At 41.0% G+C, this 27,573-nt stretch overlaps 2 protein-coding genes across 2 annotated transcripts in view; one reads left to right on the forward strand and one right to left on the reverse strand.

The window, feature by feature from the left end:
- Nucleotides 1-5,630, forward strand: part of crabp1a (cellular retinoic acid binding protein 1a) — a 51,780-nt gene extending 46,150 nt beyond the window's left edge. Inside the window, exon 4 of the mRNA XM_028822897.2 lies at nt 5,412-5,630. Within this exon, the coding sequence (XP_028678730.1) occupies nt 5,412-5,462 (51 nt within the window). The 3' untranslated portion in view covers nt 5,463-5,630. The remainder of the gene's footprint in view (nt 1-5,411) is intronic.
- ubl7a (ubiquitin-like 7a (bone marrow stromal cell-derived)) overlaps nt 1-27,573 on the reverse strand; it is a 1,205,533-nt gene that overhangs the window by 449,111 nt on the left and 728,849 nt on the right. The gene's annotated exons all lie outside the window — the stretch shown is intronic.

Here is a 27,573-nt window from a genome sequence, read left to right on the forward strand (position 1 = left end):
TGAGGATAGGCCACAATTTGTCACACAATAAAGAATGCATGGTTTAGTGCCTAGAGATAGAAAGAATTAGGAAGCAAGAAATTTGTGTTTTCAGTAGTTTCAACTGTGGAAAACAATCCTCTTGCTGTCCTAACCCAGGACTAACCAATTTACTTTTACAAATGTAGGAGCACAGATGGCCCGCTGGTGGTTAGGAATTCAGCATCACGTTTGACTGGTGTTGTGACTGAAATATTTGCACTATAGATGGAGGAAAGTGGACCTACCCCAGTGTCCTCTCTTTTGGTCTCTATTGGGACATGATGAGACACATTAGGCAGCAGAGTTTCATTTCAATCTTACTGTTAAAAATATGGCCTGAGGAAATGTTGGTACCAGAGGTAAGCATAGCAATCTTAGAAAGTGGGTTTTCTTTTAACCATAACGTGATCCTGATTCTTCTTCTTCTTCTTCAAAAGCTTAATTAGACCAGCCTCCTCCATTCTTGTCTGTTGTACACTCTGTCATGTGCTGTGCACTTCCGGGAGCTGTTGGGATGGAATACAGTGGCAACGACCAAGTCATCAAAAACCCAGGGTTCAATAAATAAACAAAATGCTGTCCCAATAATACTTTATAAAACTTCAACTTATTAACTGTTGCAAATTTTACAAAATCAAAGTGAAATTCACATTTCTTAGGTTCCAGACCCCAAAATCCATCTAAGATATGTAACCAACAACTATAGAGATGGCAGGAAAAAATAAAAGAAAAAAACTAATTTTAACACCTGGATTATCAAAGTAGTCCACAAACAGGAAGCTCCTTCACACGGGATCATAGATTCTTGAGCAATGAATGAGGGGATCAGGGTTGACAGACACTTTTCTCAAATCCAGCCCATTTGTCTAGAAAAAGTAGCCTAAAAACAGCCCAAGGGCTGCCCTCAAACTTCCAACAGTAAAATAGATCAAAAAAAGCATTACTCAACTATAAAATGTCAAAAACTAACCTTATAAATCTTTAGCAACAAAATATTCCTCCAGTAGAACGTCATCGTCTTGCTCATCAGTGGAATAAATGGTTGCGTTGAATTTAGCCGGCATAGCTGTCATTGGAATAAATCCATTACCACAGAACCCTCTGTGCCTCATGTAGCTTCTAATGTGTAACAAAGCTTCCAGCATGCCTTGCCGCATCCTGTTTCTCTGTTTTGTTTTAATCAGATTCTTTTGTGAGAAAGTTCTTTCCACTGCTTCATTACTGAAAGGCATCACCAGCAAACTTAAGGTGAAATGTCCAAGCTGTAAAAAGTCAAAATCCCCTGAAACATCCTTGTGATTTGCAACAGTTATCCAAAATTCCTCATCGTTGTTATCGCTGAATTGTGGCCATGACACTATTCCGATTCACATCCACTGCAGTTCTAGATCGCCCAAATTGCCTGTGTAAAAAGACAAAAATGACAACTTTGACAGTTGTGGTTTCTGTAGTCCAAGGATGACAGAAGATGACAGATCAGCCAACGACTCCAACTGTTGCACATTTGTTGGCAGTCTCTGACGCAGTTCCCTTAGGAGTTCCAGTAGATAATCATGACAGGGTTCTTTAGTTTTCTCTGCTACATTGCAGTAGGCATTTGTAGTGCTGATTTTCAGTTGAAAGCCGAAAATGTAATAAATATTTCCTGCAGCCAAAATTAAAGCAACAAAAATCAGAGACCAGTCCAAAAAACAGCCCACAACTGCTAAAAACATCCTGCAACTAGCTTTTGAAAGCAACCCAATTGGGTGAGAAAAACGTGGACCTGGCAACTCTGGAGGAGATGAGGGAGACTGTATTATTGTGAAATTTGTGAGACCTACCAGGTAATTTACCATCTACTGCCGCACTCAAAGATTAACACACACATGCACATGGAGGTCTTAACTTGACAACGGGTCAGGTGATGCCAGTTACCAGTTACCCTGCAATATTCCACTTAGGACGCCCTCCACATATATGTCTGTCACTCTTAATGCTCTACATAGGGTCTAACAAACATACGGATGTATTTGTGACCCAAGAAGGCTCGATCACTTTGGCTGTAGGGATGCTTTGTAACCAACAGTGTCCTATTTCTATCGTATTTGTTCTAAATATCAAGGAGCAACCTTTCGGGTTTGATAAGCCTGTAGGCAAGAAAGTGGCCATCTTTCCAGACAAGGTGGCCTTATATTTACTTCATTCACTTAAGATATAAAGACAAAGTATAGAAACGTTAAAGCAACATGGCATTTACTAAAGTATAAGAAATACCTAATTGAAGAAGTTATAATAAAAAGTAACTGTAGTCTTAGAAAAGCTTATTGAAAAATTAGCAATGTCAGAAGTGGATGTTGTCCATGCTGGCATTTTGATTTAGCGATCCGTGTCATTCACAGGTTACGTTCTACAACAACCAGATGAAATGGCCACACATGTCTTGATCTCTGATGTCACTTCTTACGTCTTTGCCCCCTTATGTCATTGTCTCTTTTTTGGTCTCTAGGTTGAGACATATTTATGTTAAAAAGCACATGTGGGGTTCCGGGGCACGTGACATTGGACCCTTCTGATTGGCTGGCTGTCCTTATGATGGATGACTCTGCTTAAAGTCTTTGATCTTCTTACTTATTTTTTATTTCCAAGTTATAAAGTAATTGAAACAGCTTTTGATCCATACTTACCGTCTTTTCTCAGGTTATTAAATAATTGAAACAGCTTCTGGTCCGTACTTGATTTCTGTTCTCAGGTTACAATCTAACTGGAAGAGTTTTTGATCCATATTTATTTTCTGTTTTTAGGTTAGAAACTAATTGAAACAGCTTCTGGTCCAAACTCATTTTCCATTCTCAGGTTATAATTTAATTGAAACAATTGCCTTAAGGTTATAAATTACTAGTGCAATACAGAAAGAATGTTTGAAAGAGAAATACTTCCAATGTGAATTGCCTCAGTAATTAAATTGCTTTAAAGACTCCTGTAAATTCCGTTCATCCTGGTTCATTTGAGCAAATTATTAAAAAAAAATGGAAAATTTTCCACTCTAGGAAAGGGCGAGGCGTCTGAGTGTCTGGGCTTGGGAGTGTCCTGATAAAAACCAAGATCCAGGCCTTCAATGACCTCTTGGGCACAGCCATCAGCAGTGTGTCTGTTTGCGGAGAGAGTGTTGACCTCATTGAGAGGTTTACTTACCTGGGCAGTGACATTCATGTCTCTGGTGACTCTTCCTATGAAGTCAGTAGACAGATTGGGAGAGCATGGGGGGGTCATGAGGTCGCTGGAAAGGGGTGTGTGGCGCTCCCGATATCTAAGCAAAAGGACGAAGTTCCAAGTCTTTAGAGTCCTGGTGCTTCTTGTCTTGCTCTATGGTTGCAAGACATGGACGCTATCCAGTGACCTGAGGCGAAGACTGGACTCGTTTGGTACTGTGTCTCTTCGGAAAATCCTTGGGTACCACTGGTTTGACTTTGTGATGAATAAGCAGTTGTTCACGGAGTCCTGAATGAAGCACATTACCTGCATTGTGAGGGAGCATCAGTTATGGCACTATGGCCATGTGGCACGATTCTCAGAGGATGATCCAGCTCGTAAGATCCTCATTGTTGAGGACCCGAGTGGCTGGACCAGGCCAAGGGGATGCCCACGTAACACCTGGCTGCGGCAGATAGAGGGTCACTTCTGGAGGGTGGGACTGGACCGCTTGTCTGCCTGGGGGGTTGCCAACCAGTATCCCAAGTTATTTTGTTGTGTAGTGGGTGTGGCAACACATTGTACCAGTGCATGCTCCCCAACTTGACTTGACTTGACTTGAAAGGGGACTTCAACTCAAAAGCATACAACTTGATGACTTGACATTATGCAAAACGAGAAACATGAGATCCTTTCCAAGGACACATTGGAATGTTTCCTGTTTTCCAGTATTGGACTCCTCGCCCTACCAGATACATTATTATAACCAATGACCACCAGGGGTCGTACCAGCTCTCCATACCCGACACAGACAGACACCAGGCACGGGTCCAGTAATGCACAGACTTTATTTAGTGGGAAACGTTTTTCAGTCATTCCCTCCTGTTCTGCACAGAACAATAAAGCACTGCAATACACAGAGCCCTTTGTCTTCTTGGGCTTCTCCTTGTCTTTCCACCTCCACTCCTCCTCTGGCAAGTGTTGTCCTCTCCCTCCCAACTCTGGTTCTCCGAGTGAAGTGAGGCGGTCCCTTTATTGCTACACCCAGGAGCACTCCAGGTGGCCCATCAGCATGAGTACTCCCAGGTGTGGTGGAAGCCCAATGTAGTAGGACTCCGATGCTCCTGCAGCACCCCCGGGTGGCACCCATGGAACCCAAAAGGGCTGTGCCAAACTCCAATTCCTGTGTAGCTCTGTGGGAATCCAAGGCACAGCTACAACCCAGGGAGCTGCATTCTACCACTCTGGACAAGGTAGTGCTCTGTGCCTGTCTACTATCCGAGTCCTTCCATTAAGGAGGCATCTGGCCGTCCATCACACATGAAATTATTTTTTTTCAGGCATCAATGTAAACTATATGGGGGTAAATAACTTAAAAAATATTTTAGACATGCCAGCAAATCAAGGAGAAAATAGAAATTAAAATCTGTTTAACTACTATATGAAGACAAGTTACGCAAGTTGCTATTCTAATTTATGAAGCTTCTAAACTCCCAAACATTCAAATCCCACCTACACCCCACCAAAGCTGTACACCTGACATTCAATTATGAATGGATAATTTGTCTAAACAAAGCCTGATGCAAACGTCTATAAATGCTCCATTACACAGAATTATCTTTTAGTTAAAGATTTCTGAAGAAATGAAGGTCTTCATGACCTAACAAAGCTGCGAACGGTCCTCTGTGCCTCAAGGACACCATTAGTTCGTTTCCCAGCAGAGTTCCTCCATTTTAGCAGTCAGAGTAACCACCGCTGTGTGTGTCCCTGGTTGAGTTTTTTCTTTTTTAGCTTTACAGTGGGCAGCCTCTGCTTAGCGTCTCTATCATTTCTGCTTGACTTTATTTGGACGTGACTTTGACAGTCACCCAGACTGACATTTCCTGGGAATTCCTTCAAGTCCTAACTGGCCTGAGAAGACACAGCGAGAAAGACACTTTACAGCATTGGTAATCGTCTTCTATGTGTTAATGACAGCCACCAAGCCCCTGTGGAGTCTGACAGGAAGGGTCATGGCTGCTATAACAAGTGAGAATGTCACTGTACTCTGTATACATAACAAAAGGACACAGTAGCAAGAAGAAAAAGGAGCGCTTTCTGTCTTTTACAGGCTAAAACACATCATCCCGGAGTTTTTAATGATGTGAGAGTTTGTCAGCCATGGATTGTGCCTGACTTGACACGTCACTTACCATCCTCGTCTTTTCTTCTTGTTGCAGACCTTCGGCGCTGATGATGTGATCTGCACTCGGATTTATGTACGAGAATGAAGACGGCATTTTGTTTTCTTTTCATAGAAGTCATTCTTGTGATGGTGAGAAACAAAAATCCACAGAGCTAATCCAGGCTTCGTTTATTGTCATTTAATCAATCGGTTGTTTAAATGTAAAATTATGGTGCCAATTATTGAACAAACCTAAAATAACTTGCACCTTTTAAACATTAAAAAAAATAAACATCTTGTCCAGCTCTACCAGATCATTTGTGATTTTATTCTTTCATTTGAATTATTTAGTCTTTTAATTGTACAATTATGATCTTTCACTATTGCAAAATAAAAAAGCAAATAAAAGAACAAAGGTGTGTGTCTTTGTTATTGTGGCCCGAATGACTTTACTTATGTAAGTGACACCTTAGTGCATTCAGATGTCTCAAATGAGAATCCAGCCTGTGTGATGTGACACCCTGCAGGGAATTTAATGTGACAGAGCAGCTAAAGATGGAGACTTCAAAACTTGAGGGAGCACAAATGGAAATGAAGAGAATATCATGAAGAAGTAGAACAATCCATTGAAATGTTATTTCATACAGTGCCCACCATTATGTTTGGGGCAAAGACCCCTTTCTCTTTGGTTTACCTCTTTGCTCCACAGTTCAAAATTACAAATCAAACAATTCAGACATTGTGATTGAAGTGCACACTGCAGAATTTGCGCTCATTTCATTCACACAACTCTTTTTTTAAATGGTCCCCCCATTTTAGGGCACCATAATGTTTATGGCAATGGCAGGTCTATTAAAGCTGACATATTTAGTCCTTTGTCATTCATAGACATCACCAGGTGCTGAGCGTCTGAGGTGGTGATGTCATCTTCAGCTCCTGCTTGTCCCCTTATATTTCCTCTTCAGCATATGGAAGGCCTGCTCAACTGGATTTAAATCAGGTGACTGGTTTAGCCATTCAACAATTTTCCATTTTTTACCTTTGACAAATTCCTGTGTTGTCTCAGCAGTAGGTTTGGGTACAATGAAGCACCGTCCAATGAGTTTGGAGACATTTACTGGAACTTGAGCAGATCAGATGTTTCTCTACACCTCAGAGTTCATTGTGTCACTGCAGTCAGCAGTTCCATCATCAGTGAAGAGAAGTGTGCCAGGACCTGTGGCAGCCATACGTGCAAAAACCATAACTCTTCTAGCATCACGTGTAACAGATGAGGTGGTCTGCTTTGGATCTTGGGCTGTTCCTTTTGGTCTACACACTTTGCTTTTGTCATCGCTCTGATCAGGTTCATCTTTATCTCGTCTGTCCATAAGACCTTTTCCTAGAATTCTGCAGGCTCTTTTAAGTAATTTCTCACAAACTGTAATCTGGCCATCCTGTTTGTGTGACTAACTAGGGGATTTCTTGCAGAGTGGTCTCTATTTTTCTGTTCATGAAGTCTTCTGCAGATGGTGGACTCTGACACACAGACACACACACATGTGCCTCCTGAAGACAGGCATTTGGGGCTTTTTCTTTACCATAGTGAGGATTCTTCTGTCATCAGCAGTGGGGGTCTTCCTTGGCCCACCAGTTCCATTGTGATTACTGAGCTCACCAGTGCATTCTTTCTTCTAAGTGATATTCCAGACAGTTGATCTATCTATCTATCTATCTATCTATCTATCTATCTATCTATCTATCTATCTATCTATCTATCTATCTATCTATCTATCTATCTATCTATCTATCTATCTATCTATCTATCTATCTATCTATCTATCTATCTAATATAGTGCCTTTCATGCCTATCTATCTATCTATCTATCTATCTATCTATCTATCTATCTATCTATCTATCTATCTATCTATCTATCTATCTATCTATCTATCTATCTATCTATCTATCTATCTATCTAATATAGTGCCTATCTATCTATCTATCTATCTATCTATCTATCTATCTATCTATCTATCTATCTATCTATCTATCTATCTATCTATCTATCTATCTATCTATCTATCTATCTATCTATCTATCTATCTATCCTCACAGGTGGTGCAGTGGTAGTGCTGCTGCTTTGTAGTAAGGAGATTGTGGGTTCACTTCCCGGGTCCTCCCTGTGTGGAGAGCGCTTTGAGTAGTCAGAAAAGTGCTATATAAATGTAAAGAATTATCTATCTATCTAATATAGTGCCTTTCATATTTATCTAATATAGTGCCTTTCATATCTATCTATCTATCTATCTATTGTGGTTCAGTAACAGAAATTGCTCTAAATACCTTTAAAGTCATATAAAATAACCCATAAAGCACTGACATGAAGACCCCACACATACTATAAAAGGGCCATGTTTCATGAAAGTAAGATGAATTCATCTCAAGAGATAAATACAACTAAGGGGCCTGGACAAAAATTTAAAAACAAGAAAGCTGCACTTTAGCTAAATGTCAACATGACCTCCCTCACAGGATATCTTTGCTAAACTCATTTACTTGTCAGGGTTTAATTTTTAGTACATTATCCTCTGGTTAATTATGTATGTTCCTCTGTTAGTTTACAGCAGTAGCCAGGAAGGAACTAATCTGGAAAACAGACACTTATGAAGACCACCACAATCCAGCTGTGGTAAGAAATGTGAATTATAAGACATACGTCTGATAATTGAAGACATAGATAATTGTATGTAGACTCCCTGTACGCGCTGTGCTTTTCTAATACAGTTCCACTCTGACTCACTCAGCCCCTGTGTGTTTTCTTTCAGACACACACATATTAATGGACAAGTCTGGTATTTTTCAAGTCAATGTTATTTCTTCACAAACATGGCATCTATGCAATTGCCATTTAAAATTGTGTTCCAAAGTCATGCATTTTGTATAAATTTTAAAGAATATGTCGCCCGCACTGGCGTGTTAAACTGAAGTTAATGGGGCACTGGTAAAGATGGAAAACAAAAGCTTTGAAAATTACTGAATACAGTACATCCATTTCTTAAGATAAAATATTTGTTGAGTATTGAACCTCATCTTATGATTACACACCCATTGTAAAATAGCTTATATATATAATTTTGAACAAAAAACCATCCAATATTATGAGATTCAGCCATTTTAAAGGAAGACAGCTGTGCATGCTATGCCAGCATTTTTGGTCTTCCACTAACCTTGGAGTGGTTTGCTCCTAATCATATCAAATGCCACATGTTTGGTTTTGTTTAAATTCACTTCCATATTTATGTGCAAACACGCACAAGTGAACAGAATATATATCCTTACCTCAAGAAAAATAGTACCAGAAATATGCAATGAAATGATTATTTCCAAATCCAATCTGTTGTCACAAACATGCATCAGAAACACAGAAAACGTGTTTTCTTTTATCAAAACTCAAAGAAGACATATTCAGTCAGTTTTAGGCTTATATTTTCCGTTGATGTTTTGTGCTCAAATTGATGTTTATACAGCTTTCAGCTAATTCAAAACACTGCTGTAAGAATTATTACAAGAATAAGAAAATACAAAACACATCACCTCCAGTTCTTAAATCCTTACACTGGCTCCCAGTTAAGTTTAGGGAAGATTTCAAAATCCTCCTTTTAACATATAAAGCATTAAATGGCCAGGCTTACTTGTCTGAACTTATCATGACTTATAAACCAGAGCATAAGTTAAGATCTCAAGATGCCAGTCTGCTTAGGATTCCAAATGTTAATAAAACAACAGTGGGAGGTCAAGCTTTTAGTTATAGGGCCCCTAAAACTATGGAATGGTCTGCCTGCTACTAATGGTCTCAGCTTTAAAATCCCGGCTGAAGACTCACTACTTCAGTTTAGCACACCCTGACTAGAGCTGTTGATTAACTGCATCTCGGTGGTTAGTCATTAGTGCTAAATCGTAAGTAATATGATATTTACTAGGGGGCTCCGCCCCCTGCTCGCTTCGCTTGCCAACCCCTGGTGTTGGGAAATTACAAAGAGCGTGATGTATGAATGAGATATAGCATAGTGTGAAGGTGTAGATGACGCAGATAGGAAGCAAACAATAAAGTGTTTGGTACAGTGTAAAGGTTTATTGGAAAATTTCTTTGTATACAACATTAGTAGTAAAGATGGTGTCTTGTCCTTGAATGAGTATTCCTTGGCATGGAGCATTTATGACCTTAACTTTAACGTCAGATGAACGTCGAACTCGTGAGAAGGCCACATAAAGTTGTCCATGTCCAAAAACGGGCTCAGAGAGGTAGATGCCAACCTTGTCCATGGTTTGTCCTTTTGATTTGTTGATGGTCATGGCAAAGGCAGGTCTAATGGGGAACTGTCGCCGTTTAAGTGTAAAAGGTAATTCTAGGTCAGAACTTGTAAGGTCAATTCTAGGAATTAGAACAGTATTGTTAGCATGTGATTCTGTAAGAACTGTTGCTTGAATAAGATTGTGTGTCATGGTGTTGACGACTAAACGTGTACCATTGCATAAACCCTGTGTAGTGTTAAGGTTTCCTAATAGCATGATTATTGTTCAGTTTTGTAAGGCTAAGATTGCGTTGTGGTAATCTGGCTGGGTTAATAGTGTTCAAATGTGCTAAGGGGAAATTAAGATGGTCATTGTCGTCATCAGAGTCAAGTTTGTCAGAACTTAGAAAGAGCCGTGCCTCTCCAGGAAGTAATGAAATGACCTGGTTATTAATGTGATCAACATTAATATTTTTTGGACATAATATAGTTCGTTGTGTTAAAAGGGGTATTTGGTCTAATGAGACCGATGTTCCAAATATCTCCGTAAGTAAGTCGTCGCAGATAAAGGGTTGAGGAATTGTAATAATATCTGGGTGAAGTACATCTGTATTGGTGAGTGTACCATCTCCCAGTTGTAATAACCAATTGTTATATTCGGGATCTGGACATCGCATGTTTTGTACCAACTGTACCTTTTGAAATCAATGCCAATTGTCTGCGTAACATTTTTTGTTCGGCGGTTTTAGAAGCGCGTTGTAGGCGTCGACGTTTTTTTTTTTTTTTTGATGCGGGTTCGTGTTTGTGGTCTCGTTACTTGAGCCGTCTCGTTCTGTACCTGTGATCGTGAATTCATGACTTGTTTGATCTTTATCGTTAGGAATATGGATAAGTAATAAGGAGGATCGCAGTCACTGTTAATATGCGGACTGTTGGTTTCTTCGTATTATCACCAATCAGGTCTCGCGCCTGTATATGTATTGTAGTCTGGTTTCTTGTTGTTTATGTATGACGTCGTCGGCGTATTTTAAGGTGGACTGAACAATAGCTGAGCGCATTGGATGTGGAGCAGTAGTTAAGCACTGTCTAAAATCTCCTCGTAATAAAAGTAGTTTTCCTCCAAAGGGAATATTATTATTCATCAACGTTTGTAGAAGTTTATCAATGGTGTTGAGTAAGTGAGTGGATGCCATTGTACATTCATCTATAATTAATAGTGTGGATACTGATGTTTTTGTGATTGGGACCGGTATTTTGAATAAGGAGTGACATGTGTTTTTGGAGTCGAGACATTTTCCCAATGAATTTTCATGAATAGTGGAGTCATTATTGAACTCATTGTCAGCTAACTGGCGCAATCGTTTAGCAGGTGTCTGTCGTTGATGTCCTTGATGTGTATCTTTTGCTTGTGCCGTTTGAGAGGCGCGTCGTTGTATGTGCAGTATTTGGGACGTGCTATTCTGGAGCTGTAATCGATGTGCCTGTGCTATGTGAGAAGCCCGTTGCAGTTTACGGCGTTCATTGTTTGTATTGAGCCTTGCCCGTTTTTGTATGTTTAATATGGAGCCTTTTCTGTGGTTGAACGGTTAATAGTGCATCAGTGTAATGAGATCGATCCATGCTGCATAATTTGAACGTGTTCAGATGACTTATGTTTAATACGGACGGTTCGTTCAGTAATGGGGCTTTGTGTCTCATTTCTTATTTATGTTAATGTGGTCGTGGGTCTGAATCCTCCTTTTTGTGTATGTGTCGTGTGCTATGTCCGTAGTCTGTCCCGTTTCGTGTGCAATGGGTTTGTGTGGCGCTCGCGTCTGACTTCTTTTTTTTTGTGTGCAAGGGGCGCGTTGCCTCACTTTTTTTATCTCTGTTAGTGGAGGGGGTGTTTGTGTGTCGTGGGTCTGAATCCTTTTTTTTTGTGTGTGTACCGTTTCGTGTGCTATGTGGCGCTTGCGTCTGACTCCTTTCTTTTTGGTGTTCTAGGGGCGCGTCGCCTCATTTCTTATTTCAGTTACTGGAGGGGGGCTTTGTGTGTCGTGGGTCTCAATTCTCTTCTTTGTGTGTGTTCCGTTTCATGTGCCATGGGCTTCGTGCGGCGCTGTGTGCAGCGCCGGCGTCTGACTCCATTTTTCTGTGTGTTATGGGCGCCTCATTTCTTATTTTACGTTGCATTCTATCCGGTTTCCGTTGCTTGGAAGGGGGGTTTTGTGGGGGTGCCTGCGCAGTACGTCTTTTGTGTCCACGGCCCATGGCCAGATGTCCCTGCGTCCATCCGGTTTACCATTCTCGGTTAGTAATATGGATAAACTGTTATTAACACTCCCCTATTCTGTTTCTCTTCTCATAATCCTCACGTGGCACTTGGTGCCACTGCCCTACTGCCAAGTTGTTTGCCTGCCTATGGAAAATTCAACTCAGGTAGAGGAACACTGGAATCATCGGATGGAAGGGTCCTTCAATCAGATTGGCCGGCCCAGCACTGATTCAGCTGTAGAGTGGCCAATAGGAGGAGATGGCTTGTTGGCGGAAGTCTCCAGGCTCGTCTCTGACTTCTTTTCTACTGTCTGGCTGTGGTTCTACAATTAGTTGATAAACAGATGTTGTTGTTTTTCATTTATGTTAATTAGTTTCTACTTTGTTTTTGATGTATTTGAACAAATTTGTATCCTCATATCTGATAGTTCTGTATTTAGTGAGTGGTATCATCTATTCTTGCATTGAGAGTTGTCTCCATGCTCTGCGTCTGCGTTTGGCGAGGAGCGCTGTGTGTAAGAACAAAGATGTTTGTACTGCCTTATTGTATTTCTGAAGAGGACACGATAGAGTGGCCATCTAGCTCTGTGAAGACGGTTACTTATATTCAGTTTTGTGTGTTATATTTACCCTATCTTTGGTTATCCATTGCATACCCAACCTACCTGGAAGGGGGTCTCTCTCTAAATTCCCAAGATTTCTTCCATTTTTTTATCCTTCAAAGATTTTTTTGGGAGTTGTCTTTCTAAGGCAAAAAACAGGCCCTGTTAAAGCCCATTGTGTGATTTTAGGCAGCAAAAGAAATAGGCCTGTTCTTTCTGGTGCTCCAGTGTTACTGACCTCCACATCAGAATCAAAGGCCTTGTGTCTCACAAACTGCGGTCTGCCTGATAGATTATCGAGGACACCAAAGTCTCCTTCACCTGCATATCTGCATACAATGAAAACTGAAAAAAGAAAGATCCATTTAATGCTGTTTACTAGCAAGATGTAGGAATAAGGACCAATGCATCTGGGTTATTGTGGTGGAGACACCAAAAAGAGAATTAAGAGCTCAGAGCCCGGCCCTTTTGAGGTAGACAGTGCATGTTTAAAGGAAACGAGAGCTGAGTGTCATGTCATAAAAGTAAAAGACATAAATGAATTGTGTCTGCTATGAGGTGTACCCATCCATCAAACATAAAGGTGCCACCTTCTCCTTATTGTCCATTGTGTCAGCCTAAGAAAATGACCGACACTGGCACCAGTAGATGTTTTCTTAACGTGGCTAAATGCAATGCATTTTATAACAACAAAGAACCAATACTAAACGTTCACCATAAATTCAGTTTTGTTGTGAAGAAGACCTCAGGGTAAAATGGTAATAAAAAACAATAATTGCAAGATGTGCTTGTATTTTGGCTTCCCTCTAAACAGAGACAACCTGTAAAACTGAAGTAACTTCAAAGAGCCGCGCTAGATGAATCTCCCACAAGTGAACTAATACGTGTAGACAGGTGAGGCACAACGCTTTCCCACAGACACGTCGTGACCTAGATTTGGCACATTAGCTGGAGAAACGTGGGGAGCTGACAAGAGCTGCTCTGACAGATGCATATGGGTCAGTGTCCTCACCGAGAAAGTTAATGAGCAAGTTCAAATGCCTTTACACGCAACAATAAAAAGTAAAAGGCAGTTCTGCATCATTGGATTATGGGAAATTGTTACACTTTCTTTGGCTGAGGTCACTCCGTTTGTGTTTGGATGATAATTATCTCGCTAGCCCAGGCTAAATGGGCAAAAATTAAGAACATCTGAAATTGAGCCACATGGAACCAATTACAATAGCGAGTGAGGCTAAGGTGAGGGAATCAGCTTATATATCCAGGAAGAGGATGCCAGGAATCTCCACTACAAATGGAATGCATTCATTAAAAAGGGCTTGGTATTTGAATGATGGTAGGTTACATCAATTTTTATACAAGAAACAACATACGATTGATTGATTTATGACTATCTGCCTCCATAGTGTTAAGGATCTCTCACAACTCTCAAACTCATTGTGCGGTCCTGAGTGAGTTACTTCACCTGCCTCTGCTGTGCTTGTAAAAACTCACTTGAACAATTTCATAGTATTCTGAATGTGCCTTGGAATTGTCCTCAGCCTGCAAAGACACTAAATAAAATTGATAAGGGAGTTTTTTGGGAATTGTCATGGTTTCAAAATTTGTACCCCAGTTAACTGTGTTAAGTTATCATTGCAGGATTTAAAGAAATATAAAGTCTCTCATGACCAATGATCCATATAAAGATCTTGTCACATTAGATGACTTTTCCAGTGATTTTCAGTCATAGCCATCATTTACATAACCTTTAATGATTCAGAAAAAGTTGGCAGCGCTCTCCTGTAAATTTAGACGCATAACCTGACATGCCCAACTACCCGATTTTGTCTTAATTCATATGGATGGGCTCTGCATACATGAGAGCTGACAACCAATTACAATGCATAGAAAGTGGAAATGAGGAATAAGGAATGTGTTGGTGTTTCAGACCTCACAAACAGACGAGAAGCTCATATGTTTGATGTTTCATATTTTATATAGCAGGTGTAACCACAAGGGGGGGGGGGCACTGAGCACCAAACCTCAGACACAATGTCACCCAATCCATCTCCAGGTTCACAATAAAGTGTTTTTGTATTCGTCACTGACCTTTCCATGTGAATACAGTCAATAATTTCACAATCACAGTGCAATGCTCTTCTTCTGATTCCTCCATCCTGGTGAGTGTCGCTCACTGCTTCCTGACTGTGACTCACTGAGTTGATGTGGTGGACCCCTTCTAAATCAGACCTGGGAATGCTTCCTGATGAGCAGCAGTGGTTATCAGGAGCATTTTCGAATCATTCAAAGGCGCCCTCTTGCAGCACACAAAGACCCCAACAGTGCTGCTCTTCTAATCTACAATTCCCATGCAGCCCAGCAGGAGTCCAACCTAGGACCACCCTGGCGGGCCACTGCCACATGTCGTGTGGAGGAATTAACTGCCACTGCATCCTAGTTTGCCCAGTCCATCCATTAGGTTTTTACCCCGACTGGGATAAGGATGGCTGAACATCCTGGCCGGGTTGCAGCTTCTTCTGTGCTGTGGTTCCATTATGGCCTCCCTGCTGGGTAAGGGTTCACTCTCAATGGGGTTGCCAGTCCATTCACCTTGGCACCTACACATAGTGGAAAAAATCAAAAAAGGGCAGAGATTATGGCTAAACTCGTCATACCTGATAACTCTTCTGGCTGTCAGAAAAATAGGCAAGCAAGACTCTGCTGAAAAGTCATTACACAGTTGCTTAATTTGACAGACCAAGCAAGTTTAAACTGACATGGTCTGGTGATGAGACAAGCGACTGCAGTCATCAAGTTGGACATACCCTTTGACCAGAAGTCACATAATGTGACATCAGCTTAAGTTTTCTTTAGTTTTCAGTTTTCTTCCTAGTCATTAAAAATCCTTCCGACAGGCACATCCAACCCTTTAACTTGGCTTGGGTCCTCACCACCAGTTCATTGCAATTCACAGGGCACCACACTGAGCCTTGCTCTCCTGCTGTCATTCCTCGTGCTTATGTGGGAGCCCTCCTAGGTGGCCACATGCTCCTCTCCTGGGACTCTCTTGCCAGCTGTCTGCCTCCACTCCTCCTCGTACCATCCCTTTAATCTCTGACTTTCTTTTGTCTCTTCATTATTTCTCATTGTTCACCCGCACAGACTCCCTTTTGATCTCTCTGTGGACAGCAAATCTCAAATACAAACCATGGGAAGTACTGTAGATGAGACAATTGGAATTAATTGCACTCTCACATGCAAACCCCATCAGATATCAAAGGGCTACACACACACCCACAACGTTAGAAATGCACAATTTAGTTATTTATTTAAAAAACTTGTATTGCTATGGACCTCTCCCATCACAGGCTAATGGGAAGGCAGAAAAGGGTGTAAAAAAAACGTTTAAAGAAAGAAACAGAAAATAACGAGGATCCATATTTGGTACTGTTAGTGTACAGTACCACACCATTGCAGTGTGGGAAGTCTCCAGCAGGGCTTCTCATGGGCCAGCAGTAATAGACACTAGTTCACAATCCACTCATCTGTATACAAAAAATAAACCAATTTAAGGAGTGCCAAACATTCCACTGTGATCTCTTGGCAAAATCTTTATCTCCACTAAAAGAAGACAAAGTTGCAGTGTTCAGTACAGAGCAAGAGGAATAGAATTGCAAGGGAACTGTGCTTCAAGAAATGGCTCCAAGAGCTCATATAGTATTAACAGAGGGAAGTGCCATAGTGAGGAGAAATCGCACCCAGTTACTCAGAACTCCTCATAAAATCTTACAGGCAACCAAGAGGACCCACCAGAGGAACAGCAGATTTGCCTAACACAGCAGAAGACAGCAGAGGATGAAAGCAAAACCAAAAATAGCTTGTCAAGGAACTGGTCAGAGTCGAGATAAGGTGCCTCTAACTAGATCTGGAAGGGCCGAAAAAGCCTTTAGAACGATTATACCTTTCATTTTTTTCTCTTTCTTTTTTCCTGTTCGTTCTCTTTAATATCTAAAGCTGAAGCAGAGGTCCAAGGAAACGACTGTTGTTATTGATATGAACTTGGTAATGCAAAAGGACAGCCATGTTAGTTAAATTCATAAAGTTGGAATTTTTGTAATTTGTTTTAAAGCTATTAATTGTTGTTTATTCCTATTTAATGGAGACAGGTCCATAAATATACCTTGGCATGTTATGACTTCACTTGCAGAACTGTCAGGGACACAAAAGGAGAAATCTTTGTAAATTTGAAAAGAATTGTAAACTAATTAAATACATGTTTCACCTAAGAATTTGTAAAGGAAGAAACAAAAGGAATACCCCATGAAGAGGTAAAAAAAAGATCCGAGTTCATAAATATTAAAATACAAGAGTCAGATGTCCTTCAAGCCCTCAAAACATTGAAGACTAAAAAAAAACCCCGGACCTGATGGGATTTTACCAATTGTATTAAGAGAAATGAAAAACGTTATCTTTAAACCGTTACTAGGCATATTTCAGCAGTCACTTGAGAGAAGAAAAGTACCTGAGGTCTGGAAAGTTGGAGAAAAAACATCCTGATAATTACAGACCAACAAGTCTTGCTTCTGCACCATGCAAAATTATTGAAGTATAATAAGAAATAAACTAGAAAAGTGTCATAATGAAAATAGCATACTAAATAACAACAAGCATGAGTTTATGAGAGGAAGATCTTGCCAAACCAATCTTTCAGATTTATTTGAACAGGTAACTGTAATAGTTGACAAAAAACCCTGGGGACAAATAAAGATCTATCTATCTATCTATCTATCTATCTATCTATCTATCTATCTATCTATCTATCTATCTATCTATCTATCTATCTATCTATCTATCTATCTATCTATCTATCTATCTATCTATCTATCTATCTATCTATCTATCTATCATATAGCACCTTTTATATCTATCTATCTATCTATCTATCTATCTATCTATCTATCTATCTATCTATCTAGCAAAATAGAAGAAGATGAAGACATTTCATTTTGTCATGATTAATCAGTATTTATTGGTGGTACTGCTTTTCTTCTGTATAGATCTGGGCACTTGCCCAAAATAGCAGCTTCTGAAGTGGGAAGAACATTAAAAATGGTCAACTTTTAGAGACTAAGATAGTATAACTTTTTTTTTTCATTCATTGGAATTCTGAGCCATGAATTGGTAATTGTGGGAAACAGACAGAATCTAAGAATGAAACCATGATTGCTTTTGAAAATAAAAAATGTTATTCAGGCAGCCTGCTGTGAAGGGCCTTCAGTTGGTGTTAATGGGCAATCATTTGCTGAGTGGTGGTCACTTTATGGCTAGTAAACCTCAAAAGAGAGTGTTTCCAAGGAAAATGTGAAATGCAATCCTGACAAATAAGCACTTTCGAAAATGGAAGGATCTGTCCAAGGTAGACCAAGCAGTTAGTGGTTTGGGTCATGAGCTAAATTATATAATGAAACTGCTGGCAATTTGAATAACAGACATATTTGTCTATCATTGAAACAAAAATTGCTGTGGGTTTCACAGAAAACTCAAAAAAATTGATTGGAGGTCAAAAGCATTTCCTGATGGCAACATAGTAGATAGTATGAATGATTCATTAAATTTTGCTGAAACAGAGGGAACACACTTTATTCAGCTAGGATTACCACAGAAGATCTTAATGGATAAGACTACTCCTTTGATGAGGCAGCTCACGCGGAATGAATCTTTTTAACTTTCTTTTGAATTTTATCTCTGTTCCCCTCAATCAAACTATAGTTGGTAATGTAAAATTTTAGAAGGATAGAGTAAAAGTCCAGTACCTGGCTCTAACATTTACACCATCTAGCGCCAGTCAGACAGCCTTTGTAAGAAGCTGATCTGAACTTTACTCCAAAAAATGTTATTTGGTCTCTTTGAAGCCAAAGATTTAAGGTATGTGGTAGGCCTGTGGAGAGTCAGTTCACAGTTGTCCAAAGTTGGAAACAAAGAGGCAATTACAAGCTTAGATTAGTATAATTTTATCAGAGTTTTGTTCTACATTTTTCTAAGAGTGGTCTGCAACTCTTACTGACTTAACACAGAAGAGTTACATTAATACTGTGGTATAGGCGGTCTAAGTTTATTCACAAAACCAGTTCAGGACAGGAAGAATACTTTTATTTGAAACGTGTCTTTAGTCACCCAGTGCCATAAAAGAAAAAACTGAATTACAGCTGTTGATTGCTCTTCTTAAATACACTGTTAATTACAGAAGTACATGATTAGCTTCATTTCTTATGTCCTTTCAAGTTACTGATAAACGGACTCTTGGAGTAAGGATTATACTAGTTCTCTTATCAATATTTAACCTTGTGTGAAAGTAACAGTAGGACTGGGCCACAGATCAACAGGCTTTCCATTCAAATGTTTTCAAGAGTGCTAAAAGTAAAAGCTGACAATATAATCAATATAATAGTCAAATTGTGGAAATCATATTTAGCAGTAAAGATCAACTCTCACCTTCCCCCTTTTGCTCTCCCAGAACAGTGGTTCTTAAACTTTCTTTTCTCGTGCCCCCCCACCCCCCACCCCTTTGCCTATCATGTGTCTTCTCGACCAGTAATGACTGAGCATCATGCTTAGGGAGGAGTGTTCCCCCCTTGAAGAATCTACCAATTAATGAAGTGTGGGGGGATTTTTTAGCTATGCAAGCAGCATCCCATCACATGGCTTTCCTCAAACTCTTTCTCCTTCACTTCAGTTGTAATTCATGACTCAGTGTGTCCCAATTAAAGATGGCTCATAACTCATTTTTAAGAAACACTGTTCTAGAACAACAATCATCAAAAAGCATTTACTTCAAGCAATTGATTCAGGTAAGCGTACACTAGCAGAAGGTAGTTCAAGTGATAAGACAACGCAGTGTCACACACGTGTACTGGGGAGTCAACCAAAGGGACCAGGAAACACCAATTCCATGCCAGGCCAGAGGTGGTGGGGTGCACTAAGCCTTTCTCTTTTCTCGCTGCAGACCAACCATGAGAAATCCCTCCTGTCCCAGCCCCGAGGACGTCACTTCCTGTCCCAGCCTTGAGGATGTCACTTCCTGTGAACCACCTATAAAATCCCCCTATACTCCATACTTAAACAGTTCTGTTTTGGACTCTAACCTGTACACATTGTACACAAATTTACACCTTTTGCAGCCAGGGAAACTATATGGGTGGCTGCCCCAAACCTTCGTTGTGTGTCCGGCTATTTCTTTCACAGCAGCTACAATAAGGAGGGGGAGCAGAAGTGTTTACCATTATGTTGTTGACAGGTGACATAAAGGCTTGCATGGTAATTTTAAAAATACAGTAGCACAAGAGAATGAAGATGACAAAAGTTATTAAAGCAACAAACACTGCTTTTGGCCAGGCTGTGCAAAAAGAAAGAAAATTATTAAACCAGTCAGTATTCAGTCCTGATATCTAATCAAGAGCAAAGAACTGGATGAGCTGTTTGGGGAATTATATACACCAGGTCAGATATACTGTATTGTGAGAAGTCTCAGGAAGCAGACACTGTGTTTTGGGACTTGAACGAGGCCTTAACTACTGCACCAATGCTAGCAAAGATTAACTTTTCCTCTACTTTTATCCTCCAGGCAGACACACCCAACACTGGACCTGGAACAGTACTGAGCCAGATCAATGACAGAGATCTACCTTGGCTGGAAACTGATGGAATGGGAAATGAGATAAGCTGCTGTTGGTCGATGAAGCCATAAATATAATGTGGACCAGTACACAATTAACAACAACAGCAATTAATTACTGGTATAGCCCAAAATCGCACAAGGAGTGCTGCAAAGGACTTTAATGGGCCCTGTTTTTTGACAGCCCCCCATCTTTGACTCCCTAAGGCAAGAAAAAAACTCCGCAAAACATACCTTTGCAGGGAAAAAAATAGAAGAAATCTTAGGAAAAGCAATTCCAGGTCTACTATCACATAAGAAGGTCCAGATCCAGCAAACTGCCATATCACCACTACTGGCCACTCCTTGGCGGAGTCAGTGCTGGGCTAGCAAATCTGATGAAAGGACCCTTCTACCCGATGATTCCAGTTCTCCTTAATCAGTACCACATGTGAGCACCGAGAAAACAAACAGAATAGGAGAGCATTAGCAATAAATTATAACAATCAATTATAACAATATTACAGCACATCGGGTGGCATGGTGGCGCTGTGGGTAGCGCTGCTGCTTCGCAATTAGGAGACCTGGGTTCACTTCCCGGGTCCTCCCAGCATGGAGTTTGCATGTTCTCCCCGTGTCTGCATGGGTTTCCTCCCACAGTCCAAAGACATGCAGGTTAGGTGCATTGGCAATCCTAAATTGTCCCTGGTGTGTGCTTGGTGTGTGTGTGTGTGTGTCCTGCAGTGGGCTGGCGCCCTGCCCGGGGTGTGTGTGTGTGTGTGTCCTGCAGTGGGCTGGCGCCCTGCCCGGGGTTGGCTGGGATTGGCTCCAGCAGACCCCCGTGACCCTGTAGTTAGGATATAGTGGGTTGGATAATAGATGGATGGATATTACAGTACACCTTCGAAATTCGTGGGGGTTATGTTCCTAGAGCACTTGCGAATTGTGAAAAACTGCATATTATGGATGTGGTTAAAAAAAATGCCTATTTTTATAGTTTAAACCCTAAATATGCCCCCAAAACAAACTCAGCTTAATACATTACCTAAAAAGAATGTAAAGGTTGTCGCAATAACGAGACATCACACAGATAAAGGTTTGGGGCAGCCACCCGTATAATGAGGCATCCTGGCAGCAAAGTCGAAAGAATGCAAAATATAGAGCACTGATGTGCATATAACAGAGTCCATAACAAGACTGACACATAGAGGAAACGGTTAGATTTTTAAAGGGGAATACAGGAAGTGAGGTCATATGGGTCTGGTTCAGGATCATCTGCCATTGGTTCAAGCCCGGAGGTGACATCACAGGGGCCGGAGCCGGTAAGGGCTTCTTCCATTGGCTTGGTCCCGGAAGTGACGTCATGAGAGCCAGGTGAGATCTCCCAGGAATGATCTACAGGCAAGGGAAAAAAAGAATCAGTGCACTCTGCCACATCCCGGCATGCCTCAGAACTGTCTTCCCTCGAGCCCTTTAGCTGCCTCCCATGCACACGTGTGTGACAAGGTAAACCCGTATACTGCACAGTACTGTACTGCTATGTCTCCCACAGTGCTAGAATGTAAAATACCGATGTTACCGCTATATGTAGTGTAATTCATGCAAGTGTGTTTTCATTGCCAGAAGTCTTAGAAGGTGCAGGACGTTTCAACGGAATTTTGGGGCTTTAACCCTTAAACTGCTACATACTTGGGGGTTAATGCCTCCCTGGACACCTAATACTTTTTTGCTGCACTTTAAGTAAACATCACAATTCACAAAGAAAGTGAAATTTTAATGGAACACGTATTTTTTTTCATGCAAAGAGCATCACAATTACTGCAACACTGATCATTTTACACACTGCCAATGAACTGTAAAAACTATTTGAAAAATTACTGGAACAATATGTACAAGGTGCAACTGATGCCATGGATGAAATTCACTAAATCACCGAGCCAACTGCACTTGAACTGGCTGCACACAAGCACACAGAGGTAAACGCCGATGATTGCAGGCTTGTCTAGTGCAGCAACTCAATCCCAGAGACAGTGAGGCTGCAGTGTTGCAGGGACCGGCAGTGGTCACGACCTGGCTGCTCAACTAATGTACGGCACTGACTGATCTGCTCCAGCGTGCTGGTAAATTGCACTGGGAACAGACAATAGACGGTTGCGGTGTTTAATGAATGTATGTCGCCAAATATATGCGGCTCCTACGTGCTGGCAAATGGCACTGGGAAACGACTATAGCCGATGGTGGCGGTTTAAGGATTAAGAAGAACAAAACGGAAAACACGAACACTCAGCTGGAGATGCATCACAGGGCAGCAGTCAACCAGCAGCAAGGAGAAATGAATAACGCTGTAGCGGTCCAGTGCCATTAAGATTCACACCGTCAAGAATACAGCGATTTATTTATTTTTATGGTGGAGATTCCAGGGACACACAGGCCTTGACCCGACCTGCATGCACTCACAAACAGACAAAAACAAACCAAACCGGTAATCAAACAGCAAATAAGGAATGTAATGAAAACAAATGAAAACAACGATACCACCCCTGATCCCCTTACGGCGATTATACATTAAATACAACAAAGCACCAACAAAACCATGAAGTCCATAAAGAACCATAAAGTCCATGAAAATACTCCAGAGATCCACACGTTGAATGGGAATGTAAAGATAGTCCTACCGCTAGTTCCTGAAATGGTGAAGACGGGTGGACGGGTTCAGGAACGCTCCTTTCTTTGCAGGATGGCCATGAATCCACTTACAGTCCTCGTGTACAAAGGCAGATGGCAGACAATTCAGATGCCAATCACGAAACGATCCAGGACAAAACGAATAAGTACAGGTAACCAACAGAAGGCAGACAGACAGACAGACAGACAGACAGGAACTTGAAACACAAATTACAAAAACTTTTTTTTTTGCTTTTGGTCACTGGCCCCCTTTTTAAAAGCCGCACTGACACCCTTTGACCCCAACAGCCCCTGCACCTTCGGCAAAAGACCAATCAGAGCCACTGCAGGGACTGCTGGGAGTTACAGTTTCAAATTCTAGTAGAGTACAATGCTCTCAGATTGGCTACTTTCACCATCCCAAGCTGTTCTCCTGTTCTCTCTACAGTACAGTATTGCCATGAAAAAAGCCATAAAAAATTACAGAGGATATTTGCAGTTTCCGCTAACAATTATTAGTTAAGTTCTAAGGAAAAATCCACGAACAACTGAGGCTGCGAACCCTGAACTGCGTCTTTGCGGGGGTCTACTGTACTTATGTTTTAGTACAAATGACTAACAACAGAGATACAGTCTGCACAGTTAATCAGCAGCTCTAGTCAGGGTGTGCTAAACTGAAGCCCTGAATCTTCAGCCGAGATTTAAAAGCTGAGACTGAAGGGGGCACCTCTTATAGTAGCAGGGAGACCATTCCATAGTTTTGGGGCCTCGTAAATAAAAGCTCAACCTCACAACAGACAATGACGCTATGTGCAATATTCTATGTCAATAGCAGATATACTGAAGAATAACACTGTGAAATGGTAACTGTGCCACAAATGCAGCCACGTTGTTAATGTCCTTATAGATATGCACAACTATCTTTACAGTTCTTTTCCTTTTCAGGCTCTTTATCATGTAGACCTGAACAGAATGCCCCAAATCCCATTTACAGCTCTTGTATGTTTGCTCTTACCAGCTGGTCGCTGTCAGAGTTGACTGCTATTGTAGTTAAATACGTCCCTTTTTTTAAACATCACCAATCTTATTAAGCAATAAAAGAGTGTATCCGAACAAGCAAAAGTACAGTGATATATAAATGAGTCAATAACTAGTGGAAAAATGAGTATTTAAATAAAAGTCACTTAATAATTATGAAAAGTCATCAATTATTATGAAATACAATGTCATTATTTTATTATTGCAGGTTTTATTTCACAATAACTTTATTTTTAAAGACAGTTTTTAATTTACAATGCGACTTTTCCAAAGATGCATTGTAAATAGCTCTTTTAATGTATTTACTTTTGCATGTGATTATTTATTTTATACCTGCCATTTTTATTTATATCATTTTGGAACAAGGGGTATTTCATTGTATCATGGAAAACTGGAAACATAATATTATCATGACTTCGATTTTGTTACAAAAATTTTAACATTTGTGATGGATGGCGTGTATCAGCCAGGATGGGGCGAGGTGCCTAACCTGGATGGAAGGCTGGCACTTCTAAAGCACAAGAAGAAGGACGAAGATCATCTTGCTTCAGCCAGGAGACAGGTATAAGATGCCAGTGTGGCAGCAAGTACACTGGCATCCTGGCAGGGCTGGGCTGGACTGAGGAATAATATCTGTGGTGGAAGGATAGGAGGAGACACCCTGGCAGAGCTAAAAGCCTCCCCAACATGCCCGTGCAGACACCTGCAAGGTATCTTGCGAAGTGTAGTCCCTTAGGGCTTCCTTGTTGAGGTTTGTGGCTCCCACCAGTGCTGCAGGGATCCTTGATCCCTGTGTTGACCTGGAAGTGCTTTTAACAGTCTATGTCGGAGCACTTGAAGTACTCCTGGGTCTAAGATAAAAAAAAATTGCTTGACCTTGTCCAGCTGAGCTGGAGTTTGGTGGAAAGAGAGAGAAAAAGGAGAAGAAGTGTGTAGCATTGGTTATTTTCAGATCCTTTTGTAAGGAACTTTATTGTAATAAAACTTGTCTGAGGTTTGGGGTGCTGCAATGTCCCCTAATGGTCACACAATACATTAAATAATTAAAACGAGTTTACTGCTTATTTCTTTTTTGCACAATAGCACCATCTGCTGGGAGATGGGAGGGTGTGCCCCACTTGCCCTTAATGCAGAGACGCCACTGATCTCTGTGTTGTATTACTGCCCTGTCCAGGGTTGGTTCTTCCCTCATCCTTGATTGATTGAATGATTAGTTCCTGTCTCCACATCCCCAGGTCATTAAATGGCATCAACAATGTGATTACTGATGATGAGCGAACCCCACTAGTTTTGCTTCACCTCGAGTTCATCGAAAACGTGGAAATTTTTGACAATTTCAGTGAACTAGCTAAAATGCATTGAAATCAATAAGGAAGGAGAAACTGAACTGGTTTTGAGGCAGATTATAAAGGTGCAAGGCCTCCATGAGGGCTAGAGAAGCATCTGCCAACAATGCAGGACCACTTATTGTGACCAAAAAATGAACCTGAGCTATGAGGCAGCAGTGCTAATCACCGAACCACCATGTCCCCCCACCCCGAGTGAAAAATATACTCCCAAGTCTAAAATACTCCAAGTGCTTTATCTCTCTTTGCATCTGCCAAGCTCCTATCAGTATGACTGACCCCCACAGAGCCTGTGATGCAAGGTATTAGAGTTATAGACTCGGGGGAGCCGTCCCTGTCACTATCTGATCTGCACTACATTTGCATAACATGCTTATTCCAGCACTGAAGATACAACATGCAATGAATGCAAAGAGCAACAAAGTATTTTCATAATATTCTCATTATGGAAAGCTAATGTGCCCCTTAAATGAACATTTTTAAACACATGCAGGGTTCCAATCTGGCTGGAGTACTGATCAGGTAGTGACATCTTGCATCAAGTACAGGCCGCAAATTGTGAAACAGATCTGGCTGCACCATAAAATGTGAGTGGGAATATACTTACACTACACATTGTAACCATTAGGGGCGCCACTGAGCCCCAAACCACAGTCACATCAATACCCAACAACAATAATTCCTGGGTCAAATAAATTATTTTTATTCAACAAAATGTCTTCGACACACCTTCACCAGCACGATAAATCATTCACAATGAGCACTTCCGGGTCATGCAACAGCACCCTCTTGAGGCACCCAAAGGCCCTGACAGGGCTGTGTTTCTGGACTCCAACTCCCATGCCACCCTGTGGAGGTCTTAATCTAGTCCAGCCTTGAGGAACACTGCCACCTGCTGCTCCAAGTAAGTCTGTTCGCCCAGTCCGTCCATTATAGTATCCTGGCTGGGTATGAATCCTTCCTTTATTCCTTCCTGGCACCTGCAACATAAGTGAAAGTTCTGTGGATGAGTGGGAATAAAGTGGGCAGTGTGCTGTGGTGTGGTGGTTAAAGTTTTGGACTTCAAACCCTGAGGCTGTTGGTTCAAATCCTGCTACTCACACTGTGTGACCCTGAGCAAGTCACTTGACCTGCCATGTGCTCCAGATGGAAAAACATTAGAAATGTAACCAATGGATCTTAAAAGTAAGTCACCTTGGATAAAGGCATCAGTCAGATAAGTAAGTGTAAATGAAATGAGAAGGAAGCGCAGATCAGGTAGTGACATATCCATTCAACATGGCTGCTAGAGCTCTGTGATGTGATGCTGACCTTGCAAAGCATTCTGGGGCAGAAAGTAAAAAAAGTTAGCTTAAGCCAGCTGCACAGCCACTTTTTAGGGAAAAATTTGTTGAACAAGATCATCAGCCGAACCAGCAAATCTGCTGTGAGAAACACTTTGATGAAAGTATTCCTTTAAATATATGCAAACCTGACGACAGGACATCCCCACCTCCAAAAACATCAAGCGTTGGTATTGGTGACGTTCTTGCACATTGAAGTGATTAAAGAGGACTTTTTGTTTAAATATATGAGAAAAAGATCATTCAAACACAGCACTTCTTACAAACTGAACCAACACATTTGACAGTTTATTTGTCCCTCTACAAATTCAATGGCTGGAAACAGAACAAGAAATGAACAGCTGCAAAAGAAGTTTAAGTGATGTCCCTGAGATGAGCTTTCATGGCCTTGCTTTGCCACCATTTCTGCTCACCCACCCCAGTCACCTGCTTACAATTAGTGACCCTTCAATGGCAAAACACCACAGCACTGTAACCAACACTAAACAGATAAAGCTTGCATTAACAAATAGCAAATAAATAAGACCAGCAAACAAAAGTGCTCAAAGATTTTAATGTGCAAAAGCAGATGCTGCATATCTTTATAGGTTTTTATAAAAAAATACCATAATGGCAGAGTCTGGCATTCTAAAACAGACTAGAAGAGCTTCAAAGCTCGTCTTTACTGATTCTCGTCTTCCTCTTTCTTGTTCTTCTTTCTCCCATCACACTGCAAAGGTCCATTACTGCCACCTAGAGTGTGAAATAGATATTACAAAATTCAGGTTGTACTGCCAAAGCTTGTTAAAACAAAAGGAGCTTTGACCCCACATACCCTGTTTTATCTTTGTTTGCTTCTATAAATCCCCTCCCTCCATATTCTGCCTCTTATACACCTAAACATTCTCATGCAGTCCTCGGAGTGTTATTGGAATATCATCAGGGCCTATTCTACAGCTTTTAGCACCTTACAGACGTTACGCATCCTATTTCTGTGAGTCACTATAAAATATGAAAGCCTCATCCCTACCAAGCACACTTTGAGTTTATGCTGCAAATATTGAAATGATAGATCAGTGCAATGACA

Source organism: Erpetoichthys calabaricus, chromosome 17 (genome assembly GCF_900747795.2).
Source record: "Erpetoichthys calabaricus chromosome 17, fErpCal1.3, whole genome shotgun sequence".
NCBI lineage: Eukaryota > Metazoa > Chordata > Cladistia > Polypteriformes > Polypteridae > Erpetoichthys > Erpetoichthys calabaricus.